The 23329-nt window shown below is 36.2% G+C and overlaps 3 protein-coding genes across 10 annotated transcripts in view; 1 reads left to right on the top strand and 2 right to left on the bottom strand.

Moving 5' to 3' along the window:
• The window catches only part of LOC123718474 (hepatic leukemia factor), a 64880-nt gene extending 49214 nt beyond the window's left edge, over nt 1-15666 (bottom strand). For all 4 annotated transcript variants that reach the window (XM_045674997.1, XM_045674998.1, XM_045675000.1 and 1 more), the window contains exon 1: nt 15465-15666. In XM_045674997.1, the coding sequence (XP_045530953.1) occupies nt 15465-15564 (100 nt within the window). In that variant the 5' untranslated portion in view covers nt 15565-15666. The remainder of the gene's footprint in view (nt 1-15464) is intronic.
• Nucleotides 15667-16463: 797 nt separating this feature from the next.
• On the bottom strand, nt 16464-18358 carry LOC123718566. The gene is made up of 3 exons (XM_045675188.1): nt 17969-18358; nt 17260-17886; nt 16464-17112 (listed from the first exon to the last, which is right to left on the bottom strand). The coding sequence occupies exons 1-3, from the start codon at nt 18189-18191 to the stop codon at nt 16508-16510; spliced, it is 1455 nt and encodes a 484-aa protein (XP_045531144.1). The 5' UTR covers nt 18192-18358; the 3' UTR covers nt 16464-16507.
• Nucleotides 18359-18536: 178 nt separating this feature from the next.
• Nucleotides 18537-22572, top strand: LOC123718946 (OCIA domain-containing protein 1). Of its 5 annotated transcripts, none has more exons than XM_045675961.1 (6): nt 18745-18873; nt 19922-20048; nt 20195-20369; nt 20625-20770; nt 21787-21895; nt 22386-22572. In XM_045675961.1, the coding sequence occupies exons 1-6, from the start codon at nt 18871-18873 to the stop codon at nt 22477-22479; spliced, it is 654 nt and encodes a 217-aa protein (XP_045531917.1). In that variant the 5' UTR covers nt 18745-18870; the 3' UTR covers nt 22480-22572. The 5 variants fall into 5 exon arrangements, with proteins under 5 accessions (XP_045531913.1, XP_045531912.1, XP_045531917.1 ...); XM_045675960.1 differs by lacking the exon at nt 18745-18873 and adding an exon at nt 19288-19851 and having other exon boundaries at nt 21799-21895; XM_045675959.1 differs by lacking the exon at nt 18745-18873 and adding an exon at nt 19296-19851.
• The last annotated feature ends 757 nt before the right edge of the window (nt 22573-23329 follow it).

Here is a 23329-nt window from a genome sequence, read left to right as displayed (position 1 = left end):
ACCGGTCGCGGTCTTCTATGTGCATGCAATGGAGATGCTATACGCTTCAGCCAATATCAAGTGCAAGCGGCAGGGTCACTGCGACCCTAACAACATACAAACCTTAAAAACTACTTGATCCTATTAAAGTTTAAGATGACAGAAGCACCCTTTAAGTCGAAAGATAGTGCCACTTTATTATAAAAAATATTTCGAACGTTCTGAATTAATTAGATTATTTGATTTGATTATTATTATTGAGGTTGAATTGTTGATAAACCTTTAGCGGGAATTAGAACCATAAACCTTTGACGAATACCAAAGATGTAACAGTTAATGTACATTTAATAATAAAATATATAGTTAACTATTGAAGACAATGTTATCGTTTTGAAAATAATCTTATATTATTGTCATATACCCTTAGCGACAGGCTTAATTGTAATCAGTAACATAAATAATTGACATACTTATAGTTGAATAGATCGTAACCGAGTAAACATACAAATAACACATAAAATAGATAATAAAAAAAATATGTTTATTATGGAATATATGATATAGGAAACACTTTTTCCACGTCATGAAATTTGTCACTCATCGGCAAAGAAGACGACACAAGGTGTGTAGAAAAAGCCGGCAAAACAAAGTCTCGCTACACTTTTAAATATCAAAGTCATACAAAATGACTACGGCAAACATACATAGAAGAAACCTGAAAGGAGAGTCTTATATTATTGAAAAAACCAAACGATCCTCCACTTATCGCTGTAGACGATGTTGTAGTTAAAAAACAATGTAATATTCAGTAGTAATGGGTATGCGGCAGTGAGAAGTCGACTGCCGGCAGACACCGGGGAGGGGTTAACTTGATGAGCATGCACAGTAATTGTTGGACGAACGTGCTTAATTGCGATTTGTAAAGCGCCCCAAGTATTCACGATACGAATAAAATGGAAGCTTTATAATATCTGATTTAAATTGACTACGTTGTCGCTGCAGCGTCCGCCCTCGACTTCCACTTCTCGGAGTACCTCACAATGAAACTGTGTGACAAAGGCGAATATAACGAAACCTAAGTACATTGAAGAAATTAAAAGAAAGCGGTCGTTCTCATAACAACAGTATGTTTCGGGCGATAGGCGGCAATATATATTATGCTATTATGTAGGTCAGTTACGGATATCTTGCAGTCTCGGCTAAGCTTTACCGAAACACCACAAGTGTCGACAGCCCGGCGCTGTGCGTTGGCTTCACATTCATGTTTACAAGCCGAGTTATTTATACACAAATACGATTTATTCGCTTCCGTTCGACATACATTATCTCATCTATTACATTATCTCCGAGTACAAAAATAGGTAAAGTTACACTGTTGAGGAATGAGAAATGTTTAGAAGAAAAGCGTTGTAAAACGACACACCGGACTAAAAACAGTTGAAGCGCGTTTAATGACACTTTAAAAACTTACTAATTGGTGCTACGGCAAACAACAACTCTGAACAAAAATATCTGTTCATAAAATGAACCTTTTCACACGAGACTTCAAAATCAATTGTTTATATTAAAATTTGATTTTATAATTGCAATTAAAGATCCGAGATCTCTTGGCCTAATCGATGATTATCGGCACGGAATAACTATTCCGTGTCGATAGTAGTTAATTACTTCATGAAACGAACTCAACAAATTTAATTAGCTACATATTTCTATTAATAATTATATATGCAATTGTGGATTGAAATGTATTTAAATAAATATAAGCAACGACAAGTACAAATCTGAACGTCGAAATATACGTTTTAGACATAGAATCGTTTGTATACAGTGTGTAAATATAAAATGTGTATCGTGTGTTCAGGAATGAATGAAAACTGAAATCTCAAAGCGCTGAATACCTGCTGCCCCCTCACCCGCGCCCTGCTGCTCATCGCCCCCGCCTGGCGTAGCTAATTCACGTGATTGTTCTCACAGATATACTAAATAACCGTTTTAGTGAATTTAATTATAGAGTCCTAAATATAAAAAGTTATATTTACAACTAAACGAACTAACCAAAAATATAAAAGCCAACTCAAGAGATGCTAAATTTGGACGAATATTGGCGATAAGCATTTATTTCTGGAGCCACACATTAAGCTGAGTTGTTTCCGCAGCGATTTACCAGAGGGATGGCAACATCTATTGCAACTCCGGAAGATTTATTGCAAAACTAGTACATTTGAGACCGTGCCAAGGCCCGGACTCGATAAAAATTTCAACTCTAGAGTCTGCGGCTGATCGCAGACATATTAGGAATTTCATTAAAACAAGGGTAGTTCAACTAAAAGACGCGAAAGTGTTTTTTACAATATTCTCATTAAGTTTAGTATCAATATCAATAAATACAAATCTCTAAATCAAAGAATATTCTTTCCTTAACGAATTAACGTTGAATTAAGGCAGGGCGAGGTTAGAAAAGTATGTAAATAGAACCGGAGAAGTAATCTTTACAAGTGGTATTTCCAGTTGTCGCATCTTAGGAAATAGTAGCTATTTACAATACACATCATAACTCGATGTCAACTTATTTAATAGCGAGAAAACTAAAGCTAACATAAGTACCTAGGTACCTTGAATGCGCCACGTGCTGATCGCACTGGTAGTCATTGATTTGTCAGGAGGGGAGCAACGATGGGTGGTGATTATTGCATTGAATGCTGTGCCGGGGGATACTTACTTGTTGTTATATGACAGAATATAATATAGTTTGCCTTACACTCTCGTAGTATGTAGAAACTAAAAACATCACTTACGATCGCTGCTTAAATTCAACTGTCTAACATTGTCTAATACGATTACATCTAAAATTGTGTTCTATAATATCTAATAATCCTTCAACTGCTTTATAGAATAAACTTATTTGTTTTAGTGTTGTTTTTTCTTAGAAGAATACAACAGACGTCGTGCTGCCCTAATAGGTTATGTTAAAACCGCAAGATCATGTTTTTAGAAACATGCTAGTCCTCAAACAGTTCTATAATTAAATTTTGTGATACACTTTTTGGGTCTAAAGCAAGCCGGTTTCCTCACAATGTTTTCCTTCACCGTTGGAATGTTAAATGAACATTGAAAGAAAGTCCATTGGTGCGCAGCCGGGGCATGCGCAGCGACCTCAGGGATGAGAGTCACACGCTGAAGCCACTAGGCCAACACTGCCCGCATATTAGTTTACGTATAGGCGTTATTACGTTTCTATACAGGAGCTTAGTGTGCGCAATAGATCAACTCAAACCTAACTTTCCCACTGTTACCTTGGACTACTTTGATTCGTACATTATTTTAAAATTTGATACTAGTTTCAAACTAATAAGATAACGATAATAGCTATCTACTTTTACAAATATCCTCAAAAATATTTGGCTTTCGATATAACGTTATAAAAATGTATGGATAAACAATCCAAAAACTTTGATAGTATAGTTTTATAATACAATTTTAACAGGATTATTATACCAGAAAGAAGTCTACTATATACGTTGTGTTGTAAAGGAATTTAAGCTATATAGTAATATAGTAACGGCAATATCCGGCCAAATCCATATAACTATGTGTATAGTATCAACTAAAATGAGGCGGGTCATACACGAGCTAGATCAATTCGATGAACAAAGCGGAATTAGTGAATAAAGCACCGTAATACCTATACGACACTAATTGCCGATACTCCCACGTTATCAGCATTTATGCGTTGCCGAGCAGCTCGTAGTGACTAGGGAACCAGTGACCTATAAGACTCAAATCTAACTGTAAGACTGACATAGTTTTTTCGAATCGAAACATCAATTTAACAATATGAATTTAAGAAACAACTCTTACTTGTATTGTTTAGCCGTACAGTTCCTTATCTCCATTGGTAGTATTATTAACCAAACGGTAAAAAGCCCGACTATAGGTCTTGATTGGACATGGATTTAACATGAACGTCATAATATTATCATAGATCATTATCATTTATCAGTAATTTTTAAAGGCAAAGTGCCTTTATAGCGTAGGCGAGTATTTGGACCATAGATTTGACACGATTTGTAAATAACTTAAGTTTGACATTATTTTATGTTCTTATTACAAAACATTGTATATGACATTTGCATGCCTATTTATAAATGGCTGATTGTGCGGATATTTGTAGCTGATCGATCTAATTGTACCACTATCATGGCAAATAAACTTTTGAATATTATTATTTTTTGTTATTAAAATATATGTAGTTAACACTGAAAAGTTGGCTTATTTAATATTTAACAGATGAAAATGAGTTTAATGGTCTTTCTTAGGTATATAAGTGTATACTACTTAAGTATATCGTTGAACATTTTTATATCTTTTGAAAGCGTATTTCGCTTTTAATGAGGCGAATTCTTCTAAGCCAGTACCCAACTATCTGCTCTGTAGAGCGGCACGAATACGTTAGTTGGTCTGTCACAAAGTAGTTTCAATGAACTACTTATTACTACTTATTACTTACTAACTTACTTACATTTCATATGATAAGAGTGTATGTTTATTTTTCGTCAAATGCGTATGGTCAGTGAGGGTAGGAAAAATTCATAGAGATATTCTATAGCGTCATATTAAATTATTCCAAGTAAAAGGCGGTATTTGTATCTCTTCGTGAGCGCTTACTAAACTTCCGAGACTAGCAAAAGAATTTCAAAGTTAAATGTTCAAAAACTTATTTGGTTTAACCGGCGCTGAATAATATTCGCAAAATTTAGAAACAGTTATAAAATCTGGATCATTCCATTTGCTTCCCTGGAGACGCCAACGATCTGGCCAAACCGTATGAGATTCGACAGGTTATCATAAGGCATCTTTGGAGTTTCTCGCTCGATCGGCTGGTTTCAATTTTCCTTACGACACAAATTTTAACGGTTACCGTGGTGGAATAATGTGGGGACGAAAACATATCAAGAGCTTGGGGCGCTTTTATTTCAAAAGTATGGAGAGCCCTCTTCCATGAACACTCGATTTTACCCTGTGGATGAAATCGATAGAAGAGATGTAGACCTATTTTAATTTTTTAGCAAGAAATTCGCCAGGGCTCAAGTGTATATCCAATAGAGATAAAAATTAAAAAGAAAATCTTCTACATATTTTCTATGGGACATGTATCGAGTCAAGTTCATTAATTATATATGTTTACTGTCTCCAGCGTCCCAACTCCCGGGCTGAGTGTTGCCCAGCGCATCTTTACCCTCGACATCAGACATTTGACTAAACGTAAAGTATTTGGAAGCATTCTAATATTAACAGGTATTTCCATTACGAAATCCTCTTCTACGTTTAGGTGACCTTTTTGTAAGTCATATGTAGTGTGACCCTTAACCTCTACATGTAAACCCCCCCCCCCTCTCGTGGACCGTATGCAGCCTAGCGCACTGCGTGACAGTTAGTTTCTATATTTATATGTGATATAATTTCACATTTATTTTTATATTAAACGTAAGCCACATTTTAAATACAGTTAAATGTATCCTTTCATTATTTCGCTTTACGGCGATTCTAATAATATAAAGTAAGACCATACTATTAGAATTTATATGTTAGGGTGAATTGTGTCACTAACTCCTCAAGGAGTTTCGCAAGGCAGATCCGAGGATCAATACTAAGCCTCCTCGTACGACATTATAATGGATCGTATGTATTTCTCAATCTTAGAAACCACTAAGATTTTATTGTAATTTTAAATTCCCATCAGTAATATTGATATTTCTAAGTGAATATTGTCTTTCTTGCGCAACTTTTTCATAAATACCTACTTCATTATTCCTTTATGTTTGTATTAACTTTATATTATTAAATTATAAAGGTCTTACTTCGTTCCAATTGTATCTGTATATGTGACAAAACAAAATGTAAGCCTAACGGCGTCACGGAGTCTCTAAAGAGTGGCGGTGAGTTTATTGCCAGTTCTTCTCTTCCGTTCTACGCCTTTGATTTGAGAACTGGCAGTAAATTTAAAATTAGAAGCATTTGATATACATTTCTGTTTTTGACGTTCATAAGTGTACATTATGTTACCTATATGAATGAATGATTTTGATAACCGAATCTTTTCAGATGGTCTTTCGTACGATGTTCCATCTATTAAATGGTTATATCGCTAGAAGCAGTAACCGACAGCGTAGTAAGCGCGGTGGCTTACAGATTTTAATGCACTTTGCATCGTGGAATCAAAAAGCACAAGGACAATGACGTGCGACTGAAAGACAAGACAGCGATAGCTGATAGACATTTCATATGTTGAACTGGATCATTCTTTTTTAACATGTGGTTGTGGTAGGTGATGAGGTAAATTGGACACCTTTAATGAAATACTCGACGACGCTTAGAATTGACTCAAGTCGTAAAATTCATAACTTTATTCAACCACAGGTTAAGATGATAATATTCTTGAGAGGGATGATCCATACCAATTTTCTGGGTTTATTTCGATCTGTATCACGATATTAGTTTACTTGTATAAATAATTAATATTTGCTTTAACTGAAAATTATTGCAAAATGTATAGGCATTAGTACGAATTCGCTGTAGTTGTAGATTTAATATCCGAAAATGCAATTTTGACTAAATTGCTTTCGCTATGTATATTTGTTTTAAGTATTCATTAACATGGAAATGTTAATAAATTGCGAGAACGTAGCTTCATTTGGATTTTCCAGGAATTTATTTATAAAAGAGTTCCTAGTATAGAGAGTACCTGATATTACATACATTTCATTTGCACAAATTTTGAACTCAATTTCCATCATAATTATTATAAGTGGCGATGAAGCGTAATCTAATCGTCATGTTACGAATAACGCAGCTCTATCAGCATCGATATCGGAACTGATTCAAAACACATACAATTTACCTATTGGTGTAATTTTTTTTAAGTGTATAAGTTTATGGCGTAACGTGATTTCAGAATTTTAAGTCGACACTCCTCTTGAATTACGCGAAAAGATCTGATAACTTACACTATTTATATTTACTCTTTGATTTGAGTATTTTTGTCACGAAAGCAAATTTTAACTCATTTTGTACGAGCCAAGGCTATACATTTAGCTCACTCCAACATTCTTAGTGTTAAGGGGCCTCTATACGAGCTACACTTAGTGAAATATGTGGCTACTTCACTACCGACTATATCCCGAGAATATAAAAAAATGACTGCAGCATATATCTGAAACATGTATATCTCGGCAATATTTCTTCAACAATATATGGCTCATTATTTTGTCTTTACACGGTCTAAATACATGGCTTGGCTAGTACTTATAACCAAAATAAACAGAAACAAACAAACGAACATAGCGCTACTCGATGGAATCGTGGCAAACATCACATCGCATGAAAAAGGGACGCACTTAGGCCGTAAAGCGAGACAGCAATAATATGGCTGAGACATAATGCAGTATTTTAGATTGCAAAGCGATTTTCGGCAACACTAAACATTCATCGGACATACAAACAATATTTAGCAACATTTCCTGGCCATACTCAAAATATTAAAAGTATTGCATAGTCTAACCGTAAATGCTGGCTGATGCTACCAGCCACACCCTTGTAGCTAGGTATGTATATTTTCGTGAAAAAATTGCCCGTCTAGAAGCCCCTTTACAAGCGTGGCGAATATTATTCAATAAATAACTGAATTCAAGTACTAAGTTGTATACCATTTAGGACGTACTCTACTCAACATTAAATGTATCAAAACTATTATAATTTTGGCCACTTAAGTAATATATATGTGCTAAACTTTTATCAGTAGCACTTGCATTATTTAAAATTATCGAATTATTTTACGAGTACAATTTCCCTAAAGTAGAGTAGAGTTCTTCTTAACATATAATTCTTAACATATTTCAATCAAATTTGGAAACAGGATAACTAATCAGATCCGTCCATCTAAGTAAATATCTAACTGGCTTTGTATATGACCTTGACGCGTGACCCAACGCTGTGTTCAAGGTCGATTATGGAGCTGTTTGCTAACAATTAGCATGTTGGCCGAGGTCAGTAATGATTTGTCACACATAACTAAAGAGAGAGATTAAAGGGCTCGAGAGTTAACAGTAGAGATCTGAGCTCACAGTGGTCTTCAATTTCGGGACCGCCATCGTACACTGTTTTAAATGAGCAGGGCTCAGAAAAATTAACTCCGACGAGATGAGAATTGTGTCAAGGCAGTGCCTCTACATGATTTACGAGTTCGAAAACATTCAATTGATTTATTTCCTTTGAATTTTTACATTTTCACGACCGCTGTCCAACGCTTCGCCACTTGTTGCTGTACCTTGGCTAATTATAGATCTACGATTTCAACTGGACGTTTTTTTTTAAATTTTAGAGCAAATTTTCTTTTGAATTTCACAGTAATTTAGAAATATTGTTGTCACCACAATTGCAGGTCATAGAAATTAAAAAATACATATAAAAAGCGAGTGGCTGAATAAATAAAAATAGACAATAATGTACTATCGCTATGCGTCTAGTATTTTCTTATCTATTTATACGTCGACGAGATAATGCTTATGACAGCCTCATTAAAGTTTCACTGTTGGAAAATTCAATTTCAGATCCGTAGAGAAGATAATGTACGAGTCCAGGCCCGAGGAAAGGATCGATGATTATTTTAGAGGTACCAAGGCAAACAAACAGTCATACACCGTAGAGGTCGTTATTTCCCGGCTTCATTGGGTTTCCCCACCAATAGCCTATTTATTACCCAACCTTGAGGCCAGCTCTGCCGTTATTAAAGTTCAACGGGACACGAGTCCTCGCAACAAAACAATTGACTCACTAATAAATCGGAATTCGTAAAATAGATCAAGGTCAAGTGCCGGCTACCTAAACGCCATCGTGGCTCAATTGATTTGAGCTGATGCGATTCTAGGGGTGACAACGTTTAATTTTGCGACGACTAGTGTATGTTTAGGGCTTACCAGACTCCGCATCACTGTTGGTAATGTCGTAAAACATTAAAGCCAGAATTTTGTGACCTCCACCTGGCTATTTTATCAAATCATTAACATATTTATCTCCTTAATTTATTCAAAGGCTACTCAAACTCAAGAGGTTTAAAAGATCTTTATTCGAAATATAATTTACTTTATCTAAAACATTACATACGTATATAAATTTAAGATTCCTACAAGATATAATATTATATTGTATCACAGTTTTTTTTTTATAATTAAACTAATACGTTATCATTTACCTGATAGCGTTTAATGATTAACGAAATCAAACAGATATTGAACTGAACTACTGACTAGCAAATCTAATCCAAACCCTATTTATTGCCAGCATATATTCCGTCAGAGCTAAGCAAACTGATTGCTTCTATGTGTGACAGAAGCGACGCAGGAACTAACAAGGTGGCTAGCCTCGTTTAATCCTAGATTAATGTTGGTTCCCCCCTTTGTGTGGGAACTGAGGCATTATTGTGTCAGGTGTATTATTACAGTCGACACAGTAACGATTTAAACTAATGACATACACTTATAACTTATTTGATATGAAAAGAAAATATAGTTGCAAATTATATATCGCGATAATAATGTAATAGGCGTTCATTACAGTACCCACACTGTAATAAAAATGGCAATCATTTTATATATTTTTAACAGGCTTGTGTGGTTTTATTAGAGCAGTGTTGGCCTAGTGGCTTCAGGGTGCGACGCTCATCGCTGAGGTCGTAGGTTCGATCCCCGGTTGTGCACCAATGTATTTTCTTTCTATGTGCGCATTTAACATTAGCTCGAATGGTGAAGGATAACATCGTGAGGAAACCCACTTGTCTTATACCCAAAAAGTCGACGGCGTGCGTTAGGCACATAAGGCTGATCACCTACTTGGCTATTCGATTAAAAAATGATCATGAAACAGATCCAGAAATCTGAGGCCTAGACCTGAAATGGTTGTAGCGCCATTGATTTATGTTTTTGTATGGTTTGCTTGGTGTACTCAGTTTCCAATCTTACACTCTCACTAGGTCCGTTGTGCGTAGTCCTGGCTAACTAAGTCAACCTAGCTCCTTCCAGAAGCATAGACGTCACTTCACGGAGCGACCTCACTGATCCGAGGATTTCTGCACGTTGTTTAACCACAGCTTCGCATGGACTACGTCGGTGACTGATTCCTCTGCGTTGAAATAGGCTCTGCTTTTATGTGGTATCAGGAGGACTTTAACATTATTAATCTGTGAATGTATTATTCAGATTCGTTCAGTAATCATTCGTCCAGATACACAGCAGTATACTCATTCCGTCGTATGAAAGCTATCACTAATAGCCTGTCACCACGATCTGCTCGCATTCATCTGACACTCGCACACAAAATCCAATTCAAACACGGCTCACCGAACACACGCTTCAATAACCTGCTCTAACGTGAATAGCCATTTGCTGTTTGTACAGATTAAAATATTTACAATTAAATAGAATTGTTAGTATGAGTATTTTTATATTCAAACATAATTATGTGGAATATTTATATAGGCACAGAAGTAATTAAATAATATTGAGTTTTTTAGCAAAACAAACTAGTTTCATTCAACGTAGGACCTTCATCTAATAGATGAAAGTTTATAAATTAGGATAAGGATGTGCAAATGTGTTTTACAACAATTTATTGAACTATTAAATATCGAGATTTGATTTGTACTTTCTTCTTTATGAATAATGTATCAAAAATGATACTTGGTTTAAAATAAATATTTAAAATTCCAACAGCGACTATATCAGAAACAGAAGTTCGAAAACCAATTGTCCATTTCTAAACAATTAAGAAAACATATCAGTTGTTCAGCCTCTATCTCCACCGTCAAATTGTATTACACAATATGTAGGTATTGTAGGCTATTCAGTTTATTTTTAGAAAAAATATACGAAAGAAGCACTAGACGATAAAATACTTATTCATTTGTGAGAAATTCCATTAAACGAGCTCGGAAAAATGGTTTAAATTTATTTCGAAATAACTCTATATTATTAAATAAAGTAAACGTAATAAAAAATATTTTCTGTCGTTTTATAAGCCCAAATAATAACGCAATGGCTGCCTAATAAACATATTGTTTATTATTGTATAAATACGGCATTGAGGATAATGTGAACTTTGTTAAAACCGGTTACTTCACTGATACGTTTTACTGCGAAATTTAACTTATAGGTATTCAATATTCATGTTTATTTCGTATTGTACATTTAGATACAGACAACACGACATGATAATAGGACATGTGATTTTAGTTATTGTAACTAGAATTAGCATACAAGTAAAATGACCTAGGCTGACATTTAACTGACATGATGATACAAAAGTCGGTCATTGTGCAAATGTCACAGGAATTCTAAAACTCCATAGAATAATTACCTCCTTTTAATCCGGTCTAGCGAGTTCTATAATAATCTAGATAGACGGTTAAAATTTACAATTTATATAGTATAAATTGTACCTATATGTTATAGCTTAGTTCTCCGTTTAGTTTTAGATCACGAAAAGATATGTCTAAGGAAATGTTAAATATTTTTTTGCATTGATATCAACAACTTCGACATGACTAATCATTAATATTAAAACCAAGTGATATTAGTTTTTATAGACAGGGGGCAAACGGGCCTCCACCTCACCTCATGCAGGGTGGTACCGCTGCCCATGATCACTCATAATGCCAGAAGCCTGAGAAATAAGTTGCTTTTTATGAATTGGCTCTTTCAAGAAGGACTTGTCGAATTGGTTCGGAAATACTTTGTTGGAAAGTTGGTTCCATGTTTGACGTAGTGTGGAATTGGACGTGGTTGTGATAATTTTGTATTCTGACTGAAGATGAAACTTGGCTACAGGTATTAATCGGAAACATTTCTCTGGTCTTCTTCTTTTAATGGTAAATTCGGTCACGGAGACCACAACCATATCTCTATGCAGCTAGATGCTTCGATCCACTCGAAATATTAAACAGAAGTTGTAACTAAACTTAAATTACTCTAAATTTAATCGTAATTATAGATTTTTTTCTCTTTAAAACGAATTCCAAAACTGTTCATAACAATTAGTTATTTTTCGTCTAATTAATTATTCGTATTTAGTAATATGTTTTCACTGTAGTTTTAGATGTTTTTTTCCCTTCCAAATATTATTATCTTAGTGACTGAATTCTCAAGACATAATTTTTTCTTTTCTGTCGTATAAAGTTAAAATAAAAAACTCAGAAAATAGGGAAAACGTTCTGCATTGACTAATATTCGATTACAATTTAATTTCAAAAGTAGAAGTTACAATACATGTGTCGTGACAACGGTTGTCGCTCGTTGAGCGGTGTCTCAAATAGAACGAAACAAAAAGAATTGACGACACAAATAACGCTCCACGACGCTGACCCACTGACGAGATGTCACTAATGAGGGATCTTACACAGAACGTTCATGGTAGAACTCTTCACTATTCCACTGGAGGCAAACAGAATCAAATGAGTTAACCAAACCCAAATTACTACATTAAACTTATGTTAATATTTACAAAGCATTCATCGCACGAGTTATTTACTTGTTTATAATTAATATTTTATATTCAGTACATTTCAAGATATAGTAATGAAAGTTATAATTTAGTTCTTTTAGATGTAAATGCAATATTAAAGGCTCATTCGAGTAATGATTACATGGTAATGTAATTTATGTATCCATATCAATAACTGTTACGAGTAGAAAATGCACAGATTTTCATACACACTAATAACGACTAATTCCAACATTAGTATATTTGTTGACCGTGAAAAACAATTAGGCAGGGCAGGGAATTTCCGTAAGTAGTCAAATTGACTATGAGGATATTTTATTTGATGCACGACCTCATAGAAATAAATTCACTTTTAAATTATTTATTTGACAAAGTCTTTCCGCATCTGTGCGCGCGTTTCGCTTGCAAAGAGCAAAAATATAAATGTATGAAGCTACCATTTGCTTAATTCGGTAATAGGTCCGGATGATCGCACTTCTGCGAGGAAGTTAAAAAGTTTATTCAGCTAAATCAATACCGAGGAAAGCCGGTTTGATCCAGAGGGACGCTACGCTGTGACGCACGGTTTTCAATATTCTCACATCTAAAATTCAAAATAATTAGGGACCATGTCCAACGCAGAAATATACTGTTGTTTAGTTCCTATTCCTCCCTTTATGTACAACTAAACATATTGATACGCCATGCGTCAATCGCTTTCAGCATATTCACCACCACCACCACTAGCCAGGTGGTCCAAGAGTGTGGTTGGTATATGTCTTCCAAAAAATGTAGGCAATTGAAGATTAAGTGAAAATAGAACTATCGAAATAATCCATGGCCAGTGGATACATTGTGTATGATGTATATGTGATCGACGTAGCTTATGAGTTGTGTTTCAGAAGCATAAATTTGTATGGGTTGGCATCTTTAAAAGTGTGGCATCATTCAACTATATGCGTATATCACCCTCATCAACTGATGTCATTAACAACTCATTAAAATGCGCGTAATTTAAGCGTTACTTATATCGTTGCCACACAAGTATATAAATAGATTTTTTTACAGAATCTTTGATTTTCTGGTATAAAACTTAACAAAATTAATATTATTCTATGTATTTATCTACAGTTGTGACCTTTGAATGAATCAACGTGTTAGGTGTAACATTTTATTAAGTTTACTTAATATCTACTTTACCTGCGTAAATAAAAGGAAGCGTAATCGCTTAATTAAAATTATCGAGTAAGTACGTATTTTATAAATACGTCAACGAAGATATAGATAGGTGGCGATAATAAACCCTGGCATTTAGATTAATTAGCAAATGTTACGAACGTGTCATTAAAAGAATGGATGGTTTGAGCCGACATTTGATTTTAAATTGAGCGTTGCATCTCCCGTGACGCGTACCGGGAAATGGTGCCATGCCAGGGCATCGCATAAAGCAATTAAAAAATCCTGATCGCCGAGCACAAGGTTGCGTTACCGAGATGAAAATGTTGGACCGGTCACGCTATACTTCACACATTGATTAATGTAATTTTCACCAACACGATGGCCAAGGCTCTTTTCAATTATACTGACTCGACTAATGCGTAGAACGATTCAATTCAGTGAGCCATTATAGCGTCAAAATGTTGTAAACTAGAATAGTGTACATTAAACTAGTTTAGATAACATCAAACGAAGAGGAATCAATCATAAACGGAGCAAGGAGACGCTTCAAGATAAGCTGATAATGAATGACGACGCGGTGAGAGCAATGTTCCTGCCCAAATAACTTGGCCGTTCTAATTTTATAATAACCGTTCGAGCTCCACAAATACATCATCTATTTGCTTATTGTTCTCTCACTCCCCGCTCCGCCGCTATCTTCAACCATGGGTTCGTTATCGGCGGAGCCGAACGTCAGCTCAAGATTGAATCGTTATTATTTTATTAAAAAGATTACGATAGTGGCTCGATGGCACTGAAACTCTGTTAGCATAGTGATTTCGACACGACTTTGATATTTTTATAACACACGATAAGGTATATTTGTAAAAATGTATAACTTTGTCGATTAAACCTATATAACTGGAAAATATTGTTATTCGACTAACGCAGTTCAACTCTCAGTACAACGATGTATCTCTCCTTGCTTCCTCACCAAGATGCGTAATGTTATTTCAGATTTATTACTAAAAAATAAGTCAATATCTAACTCCGAATAAAATAATTAATCAGTAAATCACATGACTAGGATACGTACGCAAACTCTGTCATATATATTATTGTGTTGGAGTATTCTAAAAGTCCGCGATGCGCTGCGGTCACATGACTTACGCCTTGGCAAAAATATAATATGTTCTCAAACGACTAGCTCAACTAATACCGAGGTGAATTACTGTCATGACAACAAACACTGGCTCGTCAGATTTCGCTGATGGAGAATTTCGTCGGATGCTGCTGACATATTGTTTAAAGGATTAGAGGTTTCTGAGTAACGTTTAAAACTAACAAACAAACTTTGAATAATATAATCGCTGAGTCAATGTTAGTTAACCTTTCAATTCGTGAAGGCGTAATAATTATTAAACACGGAACATTCAGTGCTCGCAAAAAGTGTTTGGAAAACTTCTAATCTGAGTCTTAAGGTCACAAGTATCGATCCACGACAGCTGAGAACCGCGGCGCCGACTCCATACCTCTGCACCACCTCAAAGACGATCACCACTCACTCTTTCTTTCCACTAGCAACTACCACTAGACAATTCGCGACATCCGCATAATTTTGCACCTACTACATATACCTATATTCAGTGCTGAGAAGTCGGGACGGGTCGATCGAAATCGTAGCAGACCCAATGCGGCAAAACGAGTGCGCGTAGGGACCCCAGCAGTTAGCACGCGGCCCGTGACCTACTGCCCTAGAGCCGGTGCGCGCCCAGCACGAGCACGGGGATGGTACTCACCGTTTCCGTTTATGAGGGGGTAGTCGTCGTCGTGCCGGCCGATGTAGGTCTTGAGCGGGGTGTCCGTGAGGGAGGGCGACGACCTGTCCCTGTCACTCATACTAGTCACTTATCACGAGACGCGATCAACGAGAGACGGACGGGGAGACGCGGGCCCCGTGTGCACTCCACGAGCGACCTACGGCCCGCGGCACGCGCGGCGAATAAATAATTGAACGCTGCCTAACGCCACCGCGCCGGTGACCGCCCTCCCGCTGCTGGCCTCCGCACCTCGCACATTCAACCTCCTCAAATCTCCCCACTTAGTCCCATGCTAAGTCACAAGGTGGCGCTTACAGAAAAACATAACATCAACACCCAAACTAAGAAACATTCCAAATATACTTTGAATTTATTTTTGTTGATCGAAAAACTTTAATGATCTTCCTATATTCTAATATTTGCGAAATATTTCTTTGGGATGAACTAGTTTTATTATTATATTATTAGAAGCATATCTATATCATATTTTCATAAGTAATAATACTGTAGGTAAGACTAATAATCAATAAGTAATCCTTATTAAAGCATGTTAGAGCGAAAATAAATAATGAAGTATAATTTTGTAAGTAGTGTATTAAAGATATAAATGTCACTAATGAGGAAATAGTACTCCGGAAGCTCCGATTGTGAAGTACAAAAGCGTTCCAGACATGCTGCTGTTCCGAGTCCAGCGCCCCCTTGGGAAAAGTGGGCAACTGAACATCGATATCTAGAGCACGGGATGTGGGCCCGCCTGGATCTTCAACTTCAGCGCGCTGATGCCGGCTCAACACCGCCGATAGTTCACGCTCTGCCACACTTGTTGTACTTGAAGATTCTTGAACTTCTGCAATAATGTTATTTTAATTATTTATGAACGTTTCTCAGAAATACGGTATTGTGTACTTTGAACAGAGCAACGTAATTAGATTTTTAAGACTAAAAAATACTATGGAGTACAAATCAATAAAATAAAAGTTCATCGTAAAATGTTTTAATATCATATCCCCGGATACAATACGTTAAGTAATCATAAATAATATAATATTCACTATACACACTATTCCATATTGAAGAGACAAGCTTGCGGTTTTGTTCAGAAGTGACACATCAATATAGTCGCAGACCAGTTCGTCCCAGTTGTTAGTTAATTCATGAATATTCTTAGCATTGTTTAAAAGTTTGTGGCGCATGAGACGCTTGGCTCGGGCAATACGATCAGGCGAGTCGTCAGATATTTCTCTTGCCTGCATTCGCTGCAGATGAGACCCTGGAGATTCCACCATTACAACTGTTTGCAATCTGTCTGTTACTTGCATCAAAACAGGCGGCTTTGTAGTCAGGGTGTTGCCACCTATACTTTCCTTTCTCTGAGCCTTTTTTAATATGGACAATCTTGATTTTTCTGCCAGTGATAAATCAGATGAATTCTGTAAGTGCACTGTTGTCTTTAAACTTCTATTAACTGTTGAGAGAGTTGTAGTAACGGCGGATGTGGTAGTGTTTTGCAGAAGTGATGACGTAGATTCTGATAGCGTAGCTCGCTCACCTGACGCCTCTGGGATATTGGCTCGACGGAACCAATTTTCGAGAGGTCGAACTGATAACTGCATCGGTGTTTCACTTACTGGGCACAAAATTTAGAATTAATTAATACTTAGACGACGACACTCAAATTGATGAATGACGTAGATGTACGACCATGTCAGAAAGTCAGTGGTTAATTTAGAAATAGTATAATTATATATGGATATAAGATTATTTAAATAATTACCTTTAGTTCGAGGATTTGGAAGTAGGTTATTTCTTATGTTAAGGGCTCTCTTCATATCATAATACTCTTCGTAGTTGGGGTAGTTTTTATCTGCCATAGATCCCAAATCACGAGGGATAAAACTGCTATCATCTTTTCTTCTGTCATAGCCCACCCGTCTTCGTATACCTTGAAGCGAAAGAGACTCTTCCTCACTGCTTTCACTCGACTCAAAATTTCGGTCTGCTTCGAAAATAGCTTCGCTAGTCACATCTTCTCTCTCACGAGCTTTTCTTCTTCCCGCCCGCCTAACTTCTCCTCTAGGCCTAAACTTGTTTCTAATATCTATTTTATTTCTTGTTTGAATATCTCTGTCATCCTCGACTTGGTCCCAGTACCGTGATCTACTTTTAGAGTTGGTAAATCGTCGACGTCCTTGATGAGACAAGTTATGATCATCTTTCTTTAACTTTTTTCCTTTGGTGGACGGTCTGTCTTCTACACGGTGATTAGACTCTCGCTCTTCGGAATACTTATCTATATTATTATTGTAATCCTCTTCTTCATCTATGGGTCGGTTGTTCTTTTTATCGATTTGCCATGCGTCATTTTCTTCAACACTGTTTTCAGTTTGTCCCTCATATTTTCCTGTAATTTTTTTTTTATATTATTATGCAGTGCTAATACTATATAGTATGTGATTATAAAATTTGAAAATATCCAACTGTACCGCTAGATGGCTCTTCGTATTTATAATCTAAAGGCACAGAAGCATCGGGTGACCGCTCAGGATAATCGTCACGAGGTAAGGAGTCCCTGTTGTGATAGTCTTCATGGTAGAAGGGCATACGAGCGCCAGAGTAGTCAGCATAACGAGCTGTTGCGGAAGTCACCCAAGCTACCGCTAAAGTCACGGCACTGACAAACATACCGCGCGACAAGCCTAAGCTCATATTCTCCCGGAATTATTATGATGGGATATCATCAGTCTTGTGAAAATTTTGTGACATAATTAATCTTGTAACTAGGAATTTGACACTGAAGTTTTGAATGAATCAATTCGTGGCCCGTGGCATTCTTTTTTAATGTTTCTATACATTATACCAGTTTGATTTTTAACAACAAAAAAACAGTTGATGAGTAAGCAATTGTAATTTGAGTAATATTTAAATCTATTAAGCATTATGTAGATAATAAACATAAAACACAGGCAAATGGTATTTTATTAATTCCTGTTAAATCTCCTATTATACCTCATTTTAACACGCGAAATTATTATGAAACAAATTTCACTAGCTCAGTGCGACGTCATTGTCATTTGGGTAATGATTTAGAAATGTAAAAATGTAAATATTTTCAGTGTTTTATTACAAATTAAAGATGGAATAACCATCTTCGTTATGAGTGGGAGTAACAAAAATGAAAAAAAGGAGGAGGACTGTAGCTGTTACGCGGAGTCTCGCAAAAAGAAGACTTGTCCTCCCGTACGTAACGTGACGCACCCTCTGCGTTATTACGAGTTCTCGCCCGACGAACTGAAAGCGCTGGAAGAGTGCGACAAAGAGAGCTTCTACCAACGCTGCTTGCCCTTCAGCACGCTCTTTGCCACTGTCACCTACGCTGCAATTAAGTATGGTAATTCACCTAACATGCGATTTTTTTTATTTGTAGGGACGCCACCAAAACTTCATAGAAGTAAGCCATGTTAAATTCTTTCACTTTGTTTTACATGTTTATACCTACGTTTTTCGTTGACGTTCCTGCTAATAACTTACTTCTGTGAATGTTTTCTTTTTTTTAGAGTTCCTGAGCCGAAACCCCCATTTTGGTGCCGTGCCCAAGGTTCTGGTGGCTGCTTTTGTGGGCCACATATATGGTCGCCTCTCATACATATCCAAATGTGAGGCAAAATTGCGCAAATTACCCACAAATAGCCACCTTGGAAACGTCATGAGAAAATATCATTTGGAAAACAATCCTCCTCTGGATCCTAAGAAACGTTAATTAAAACTACCTCCTAACTGATGTTAAAATATGTATTGTTTATTTTAGATGCATGCAATTTACACCAACTTACTGAATTTTAGGATTATACAATTTAGTAATACATTAGCAAAAGCTATTTATAATTTTATATTCACCTCTTATCTTTTTCTTACTTTCAAATAAATTCAGTGAGTAATATTAAAATTTTAAATTAAAATTTTACTCAGTGTAGGTAAGTACCTACTACGAATGCAATGATGCTCCCAAATGGTCCAGTGCTCCCAGCGAAATTGCAGGATTTTACCATTATCCGCATTTAATGTCGCACTCGCACTATCTCGATAATTTTGATACTCTGCGGCCAGACAAAGATTACGGGGTTAACTGTCAGTGTGTACTGTCACTGCCAATTCTACAATCAATTTTCAAAAGTTCAAGCACCCTGCTACTGCAAGATTTTTAACTTCCAAGAATAAGTTACGTTTGTCCTTCATGAGCAATAAATATTTAAGTTTTCCTAAGTATTTAGTTGAGTCGTAGAAATTTTATTTAATGAACGAGTCAACTTTATTTGGTCACGAGAGTGGTGGTCAATCTCCGCCAGGCTCAGCCAGACAGGCATCCGCGGTAAGGTTATTGTTACGAATGTTGTGAATTATTTTGGTGAGCAATAGATACCTAATGTAGTAGTTTTTAGGCGCCGCACAAATTTTCGCCAGAAGAATTGCGTGTCTTGCAAGAATGCAACACAGAAAGCTTCTTTCAACGATCGCTGCCCTTAGGTACTATGTTCGGTCTTGGTGCTTTCTTCGGTGTGCAACAAGGTACATGGTTCACTAATATAATATTTAGTTCCCCTTCCCAAGTCCCATATTGTTTTTGTGTTTGTGAATAAGATAAATTCTTTGTAAGCAGGGAATCCCATATGTGGATCTGGTGATATTGTTTTATATAAAGTTTTCTTTCATAGGTCACTTCAAGCCCAACCCAAGATTTGGTGCATTCCCAAAGGTGACCTTAGCAGTGATTGTGGGATATTTCTTGGGTAAGCTGTCTTACCAGCAAGCATGTGCTGAGAAGTTGATGGCTCTTCCAGGTAGTTACATTGGTCAACTCCTCAGAGAAAGAAAAGAAGGAAAATTTAGGTATGTATAATTCAAAAAATTACTTAGTGTCAGTTGGGGTGGCACATATACATTCTTGGTCCTGGATTGGATTCCTTAAAAACTTGAACAATAATTGTTTTAGTTTAAGGCTTATCATACACTTGAGAAACACTAAATTTACAAAAAAAAATACTTATACCAATAAGTATATTTTTCTACAATCACAATTGATTATCTGAAGTGTTGTTTTGTTATTTTTATATATATTATTATAAGATATTGCATTAATTATAGTGCCACACGCGCTCCCGCTCCACCTACAATGTTTGGTGCAGCTCCAGGGGACATATATTCAGATGCAGGCCCTGGCAATTCTCTGGATCTTGATACTGACCGACCATTGTTCTCGGAGGACTCATTTAATGCAACCTCTGAATATGGTAAGTGTTATACGATAGACAAATATAAATTATTTATTTTTTTATTCACAAGAAACACAGTCTTGTCTTAACATGTGAACCTAAATCAACAGGAATGAATATCCAATAAAAACTTCACACATAATATAATAACCAACATTAGTTACTAATTGTTATAGGCACTAACAAATTGTAGAACATTTGCCAGGTCCGTTAATAACTTGTTTAATAATATGTAATTATAATAATGATGATGTCTCATCCTGACATACCCATCAGGTACATTGATTGACACTGTAGCATTGCCGAATAGTTGTCCTTGCCATGTAACAAAATTGTAAATACTCTGCATATCATGCTCATGTAGATCTCAGAACAGTTGGATATATAGTTGGGTAAAAAGGGTATATACCATTCATCCTAAGATAGATTTTAACTCATGTATGAAGAAATCCTGGCTATTTAATTGCAATATTGAGATAATTCACCTTTACCAGTCCTATGTCATCTCGGCTACTATTGTGAGATTTTGGGTAGTGTTGACTTTTTGTCAGGTCAGAGACTTTTTGGATCAGCCTTGCATTCTAATGAAAATGAAATAAAAAATGTTAATATTTTATTTGGTGTAAATAAATTCGATTAGTGGAGGGAAAGTACATCAAACATGTTATAGTTTGTGGGGGAACCTAGTTTAAATTCAAAATAGATATAAACACTTCTTTAATGTATTATATAAATATCCCTAAAGAAAAAACATCCTTGCCATTAATAACCTACAATTAATTTTCTAAAGAACATCTTCATTAACCATACAAACCATCTGGCAAAGGGGCCAATTCAGTTATGTAATAAGTTTATTTATTTATTTTGAAAATTATGTTCCTGACAACTGATATGGTAAAGATAACATAGCCATAGTGTTTGTGGCATGCTTTAAATTCAAGCATATTTTACTTGGCTGCTAAACTCTCGAGTCAAAGAATCTGTATAACATAGGTAGTTTGTCATATTCTAGTTATATGATATTGATTGTTTAGGTAAACCATTAGAACCAGAATTGTCGCCGCCCCGGCCCGTTCAGTCCTACGACGAGCTGCGCAGACTCAACCGCGGCGAGTACAATGACGCCCGGCAGGATCCTTATAAGTAAGATTTAAAAATTGGCACATGCAAAAATTTATTGTAATTTTCAGTTGTTACAAAATTGTGAGCAGTGTTGGCCTAGTGGCTTCAGCGTGCGACTCTCATCCCTGAGGTCGTAAGTTCGATCTCCGCCTGTGTGCACCAATGGATTTTCTTTCTATGTGCGCATTTAACATTAGCTCGAACGTTGAAGGAAAACATCTTGAGGAAACTGGCTATCCTTAGACCCAAAACATTCGTGGCTGTTTGAGAAGGCTGATCACCTACTTGCATATCCATGAAACAGATACAGAAATATGAGGCCCAGGCCTAACAAGATTGTAGCGCCATTTTTATTTTATTACAAAATTATCAATACAAAATGTTCATGGGCTTCATTACTGTCAAACATTTTATGTTCATCCCGTCCATACGGTAAACTTTCCTCAAATTAAAGAACGTATTTAAATAAATATGTATGGGTATGTGTGCAATGCGTCTGCCAATATTTCAGAGTGGATCCGAACAGTGCACCGGCCGTGACCCGCCCCAGTCCACGCCCAGCAACTCCATCCGTCACTAACAAGTATGGCGACGAAATGGAATAATAGTTCGATTTAGCATTAGATTAGGTGCTTAAGAACAATGCCAGCATAACTTTTGAACTTTGTTTTGTTTAAATAAAAGTATTTTACAGCGTTTATAAAGCTTTCATTTACATATATTATACTAATAGCTTTCGTGGCTGCTATTAAGTAAAAGGTGTGGTAACAAACTGTTAAGATCATAGTACCTGATAAATTAGATTATAAACTATAACTGCAGAGGCGATGAGAGCTTGGAGCTGATCGTGGTTCACACAGAAGGCAAAAGATCGCGTGGGCGTTCACCAACCAGATGGACCGATGACGTGAAAGATTCATCGTCCTCAGAACTGACACTGTCATGAGAGATGCGCTGGACCGAAAGCGGTGGAGACATATAATCAGCTCATGCTTTCGTGACATGAGCTGCCGATTAAAGAGAGACCTGCTGAAAGCCTATTTAAAACCTATAAAAAGATCCAGTTATTTTGTGGATGAAGAATAAAAACCAGTTCTCTTACACATAAATTTAATTTTAATTGACAATAACAATAAACCGTCCCAGTCAAAATTTTCAAACAGAAATTTAACAATAAATTAAATTTCATAATAATGTCGATGTGTAGCGGATATCGCTTAACATCAGGTGAGCTTCCGGCATGTGTGCCTTCTAAAAAAAAATGAAATCACTCGTATATTTTTTGGACGAAGCCGTAACTTAGCCTTTATTGTGCAATAATCATTAAGTCGCAGTACGGCAGAGCTGCTGTTAAATTGACAAAATTACTTTCGCTAAAGCTGCCGCTGACGGGCTAAGAAACCTAATATACACGTAATAATAAACTACATAGACATATTAACACACACATATATT

This window comes from Pieris brassicae, chromosome Z, assembly GCF_905147105.1.
Source record: "Pieris brassicae chromosome Z, ilPieBrab1.1, whole genome shotgun sequence".
In the NCBI taxonomy this organism is placed as follows: domain Eukaryota; kingdom Metazoa; phylum Arthropoda; class Insecta; order Lepidoptera; family Pieridae; genus Pieris; species Pieris brassicae.
The sequence above is the reverse complement of the archived record's forward strand: the minus strand, read 5'-3'. Positions and strand labels throughout refer to the sequence as shown.

Excerpts from the sequence above, each read along its gene's own strand:
- LOC123718566 (XM_045675188.1), bottom strand. The coding sequence starts at position 18,191 with ATGAGCTTAGGCTTGTCGCGCGGTATGTTTGTCAGTGCCGTGACTTTA. Across the intron at positions 17,887-17,968 it reads ATACGAAGAGCCATCTAGCG|GAAAATATGAGGGACAAACT; the intron begins GTACAGTTGGAT and ends AAAAAATTACAG. Across the intron at positions 17,113-17,259 it reads TCCAAATCCTCGAACTAAAG|TAAGTGAAACACCGATGCAG; the intron begins GTAATTATTTAA and ends TTTTGTGCCCAG.
- LOC123718946 (XM_045675956.1), top strand. The coding sequence starts at position 18,639 with ATGAGTGGGAGTAACAAAAATGAAAAAAAGGAGGAGGACTGTAGCTGT. Across the intron at positions 20,771-21,786 it reads TAATGCAACCTCTGAATATG|GTAAACCATTAGAACCAGAA; the intron begins GTAAGTGTTATA and ends TTGATTGTTTAG. Across the intron at positions 21,896-22,385 it reads GCCCGGCAGGATCCTTATAA|AGTGGATCCGAACAGTGCAC; the intron begins GTAAGATTTAAA and ends CCAATATTTCAG.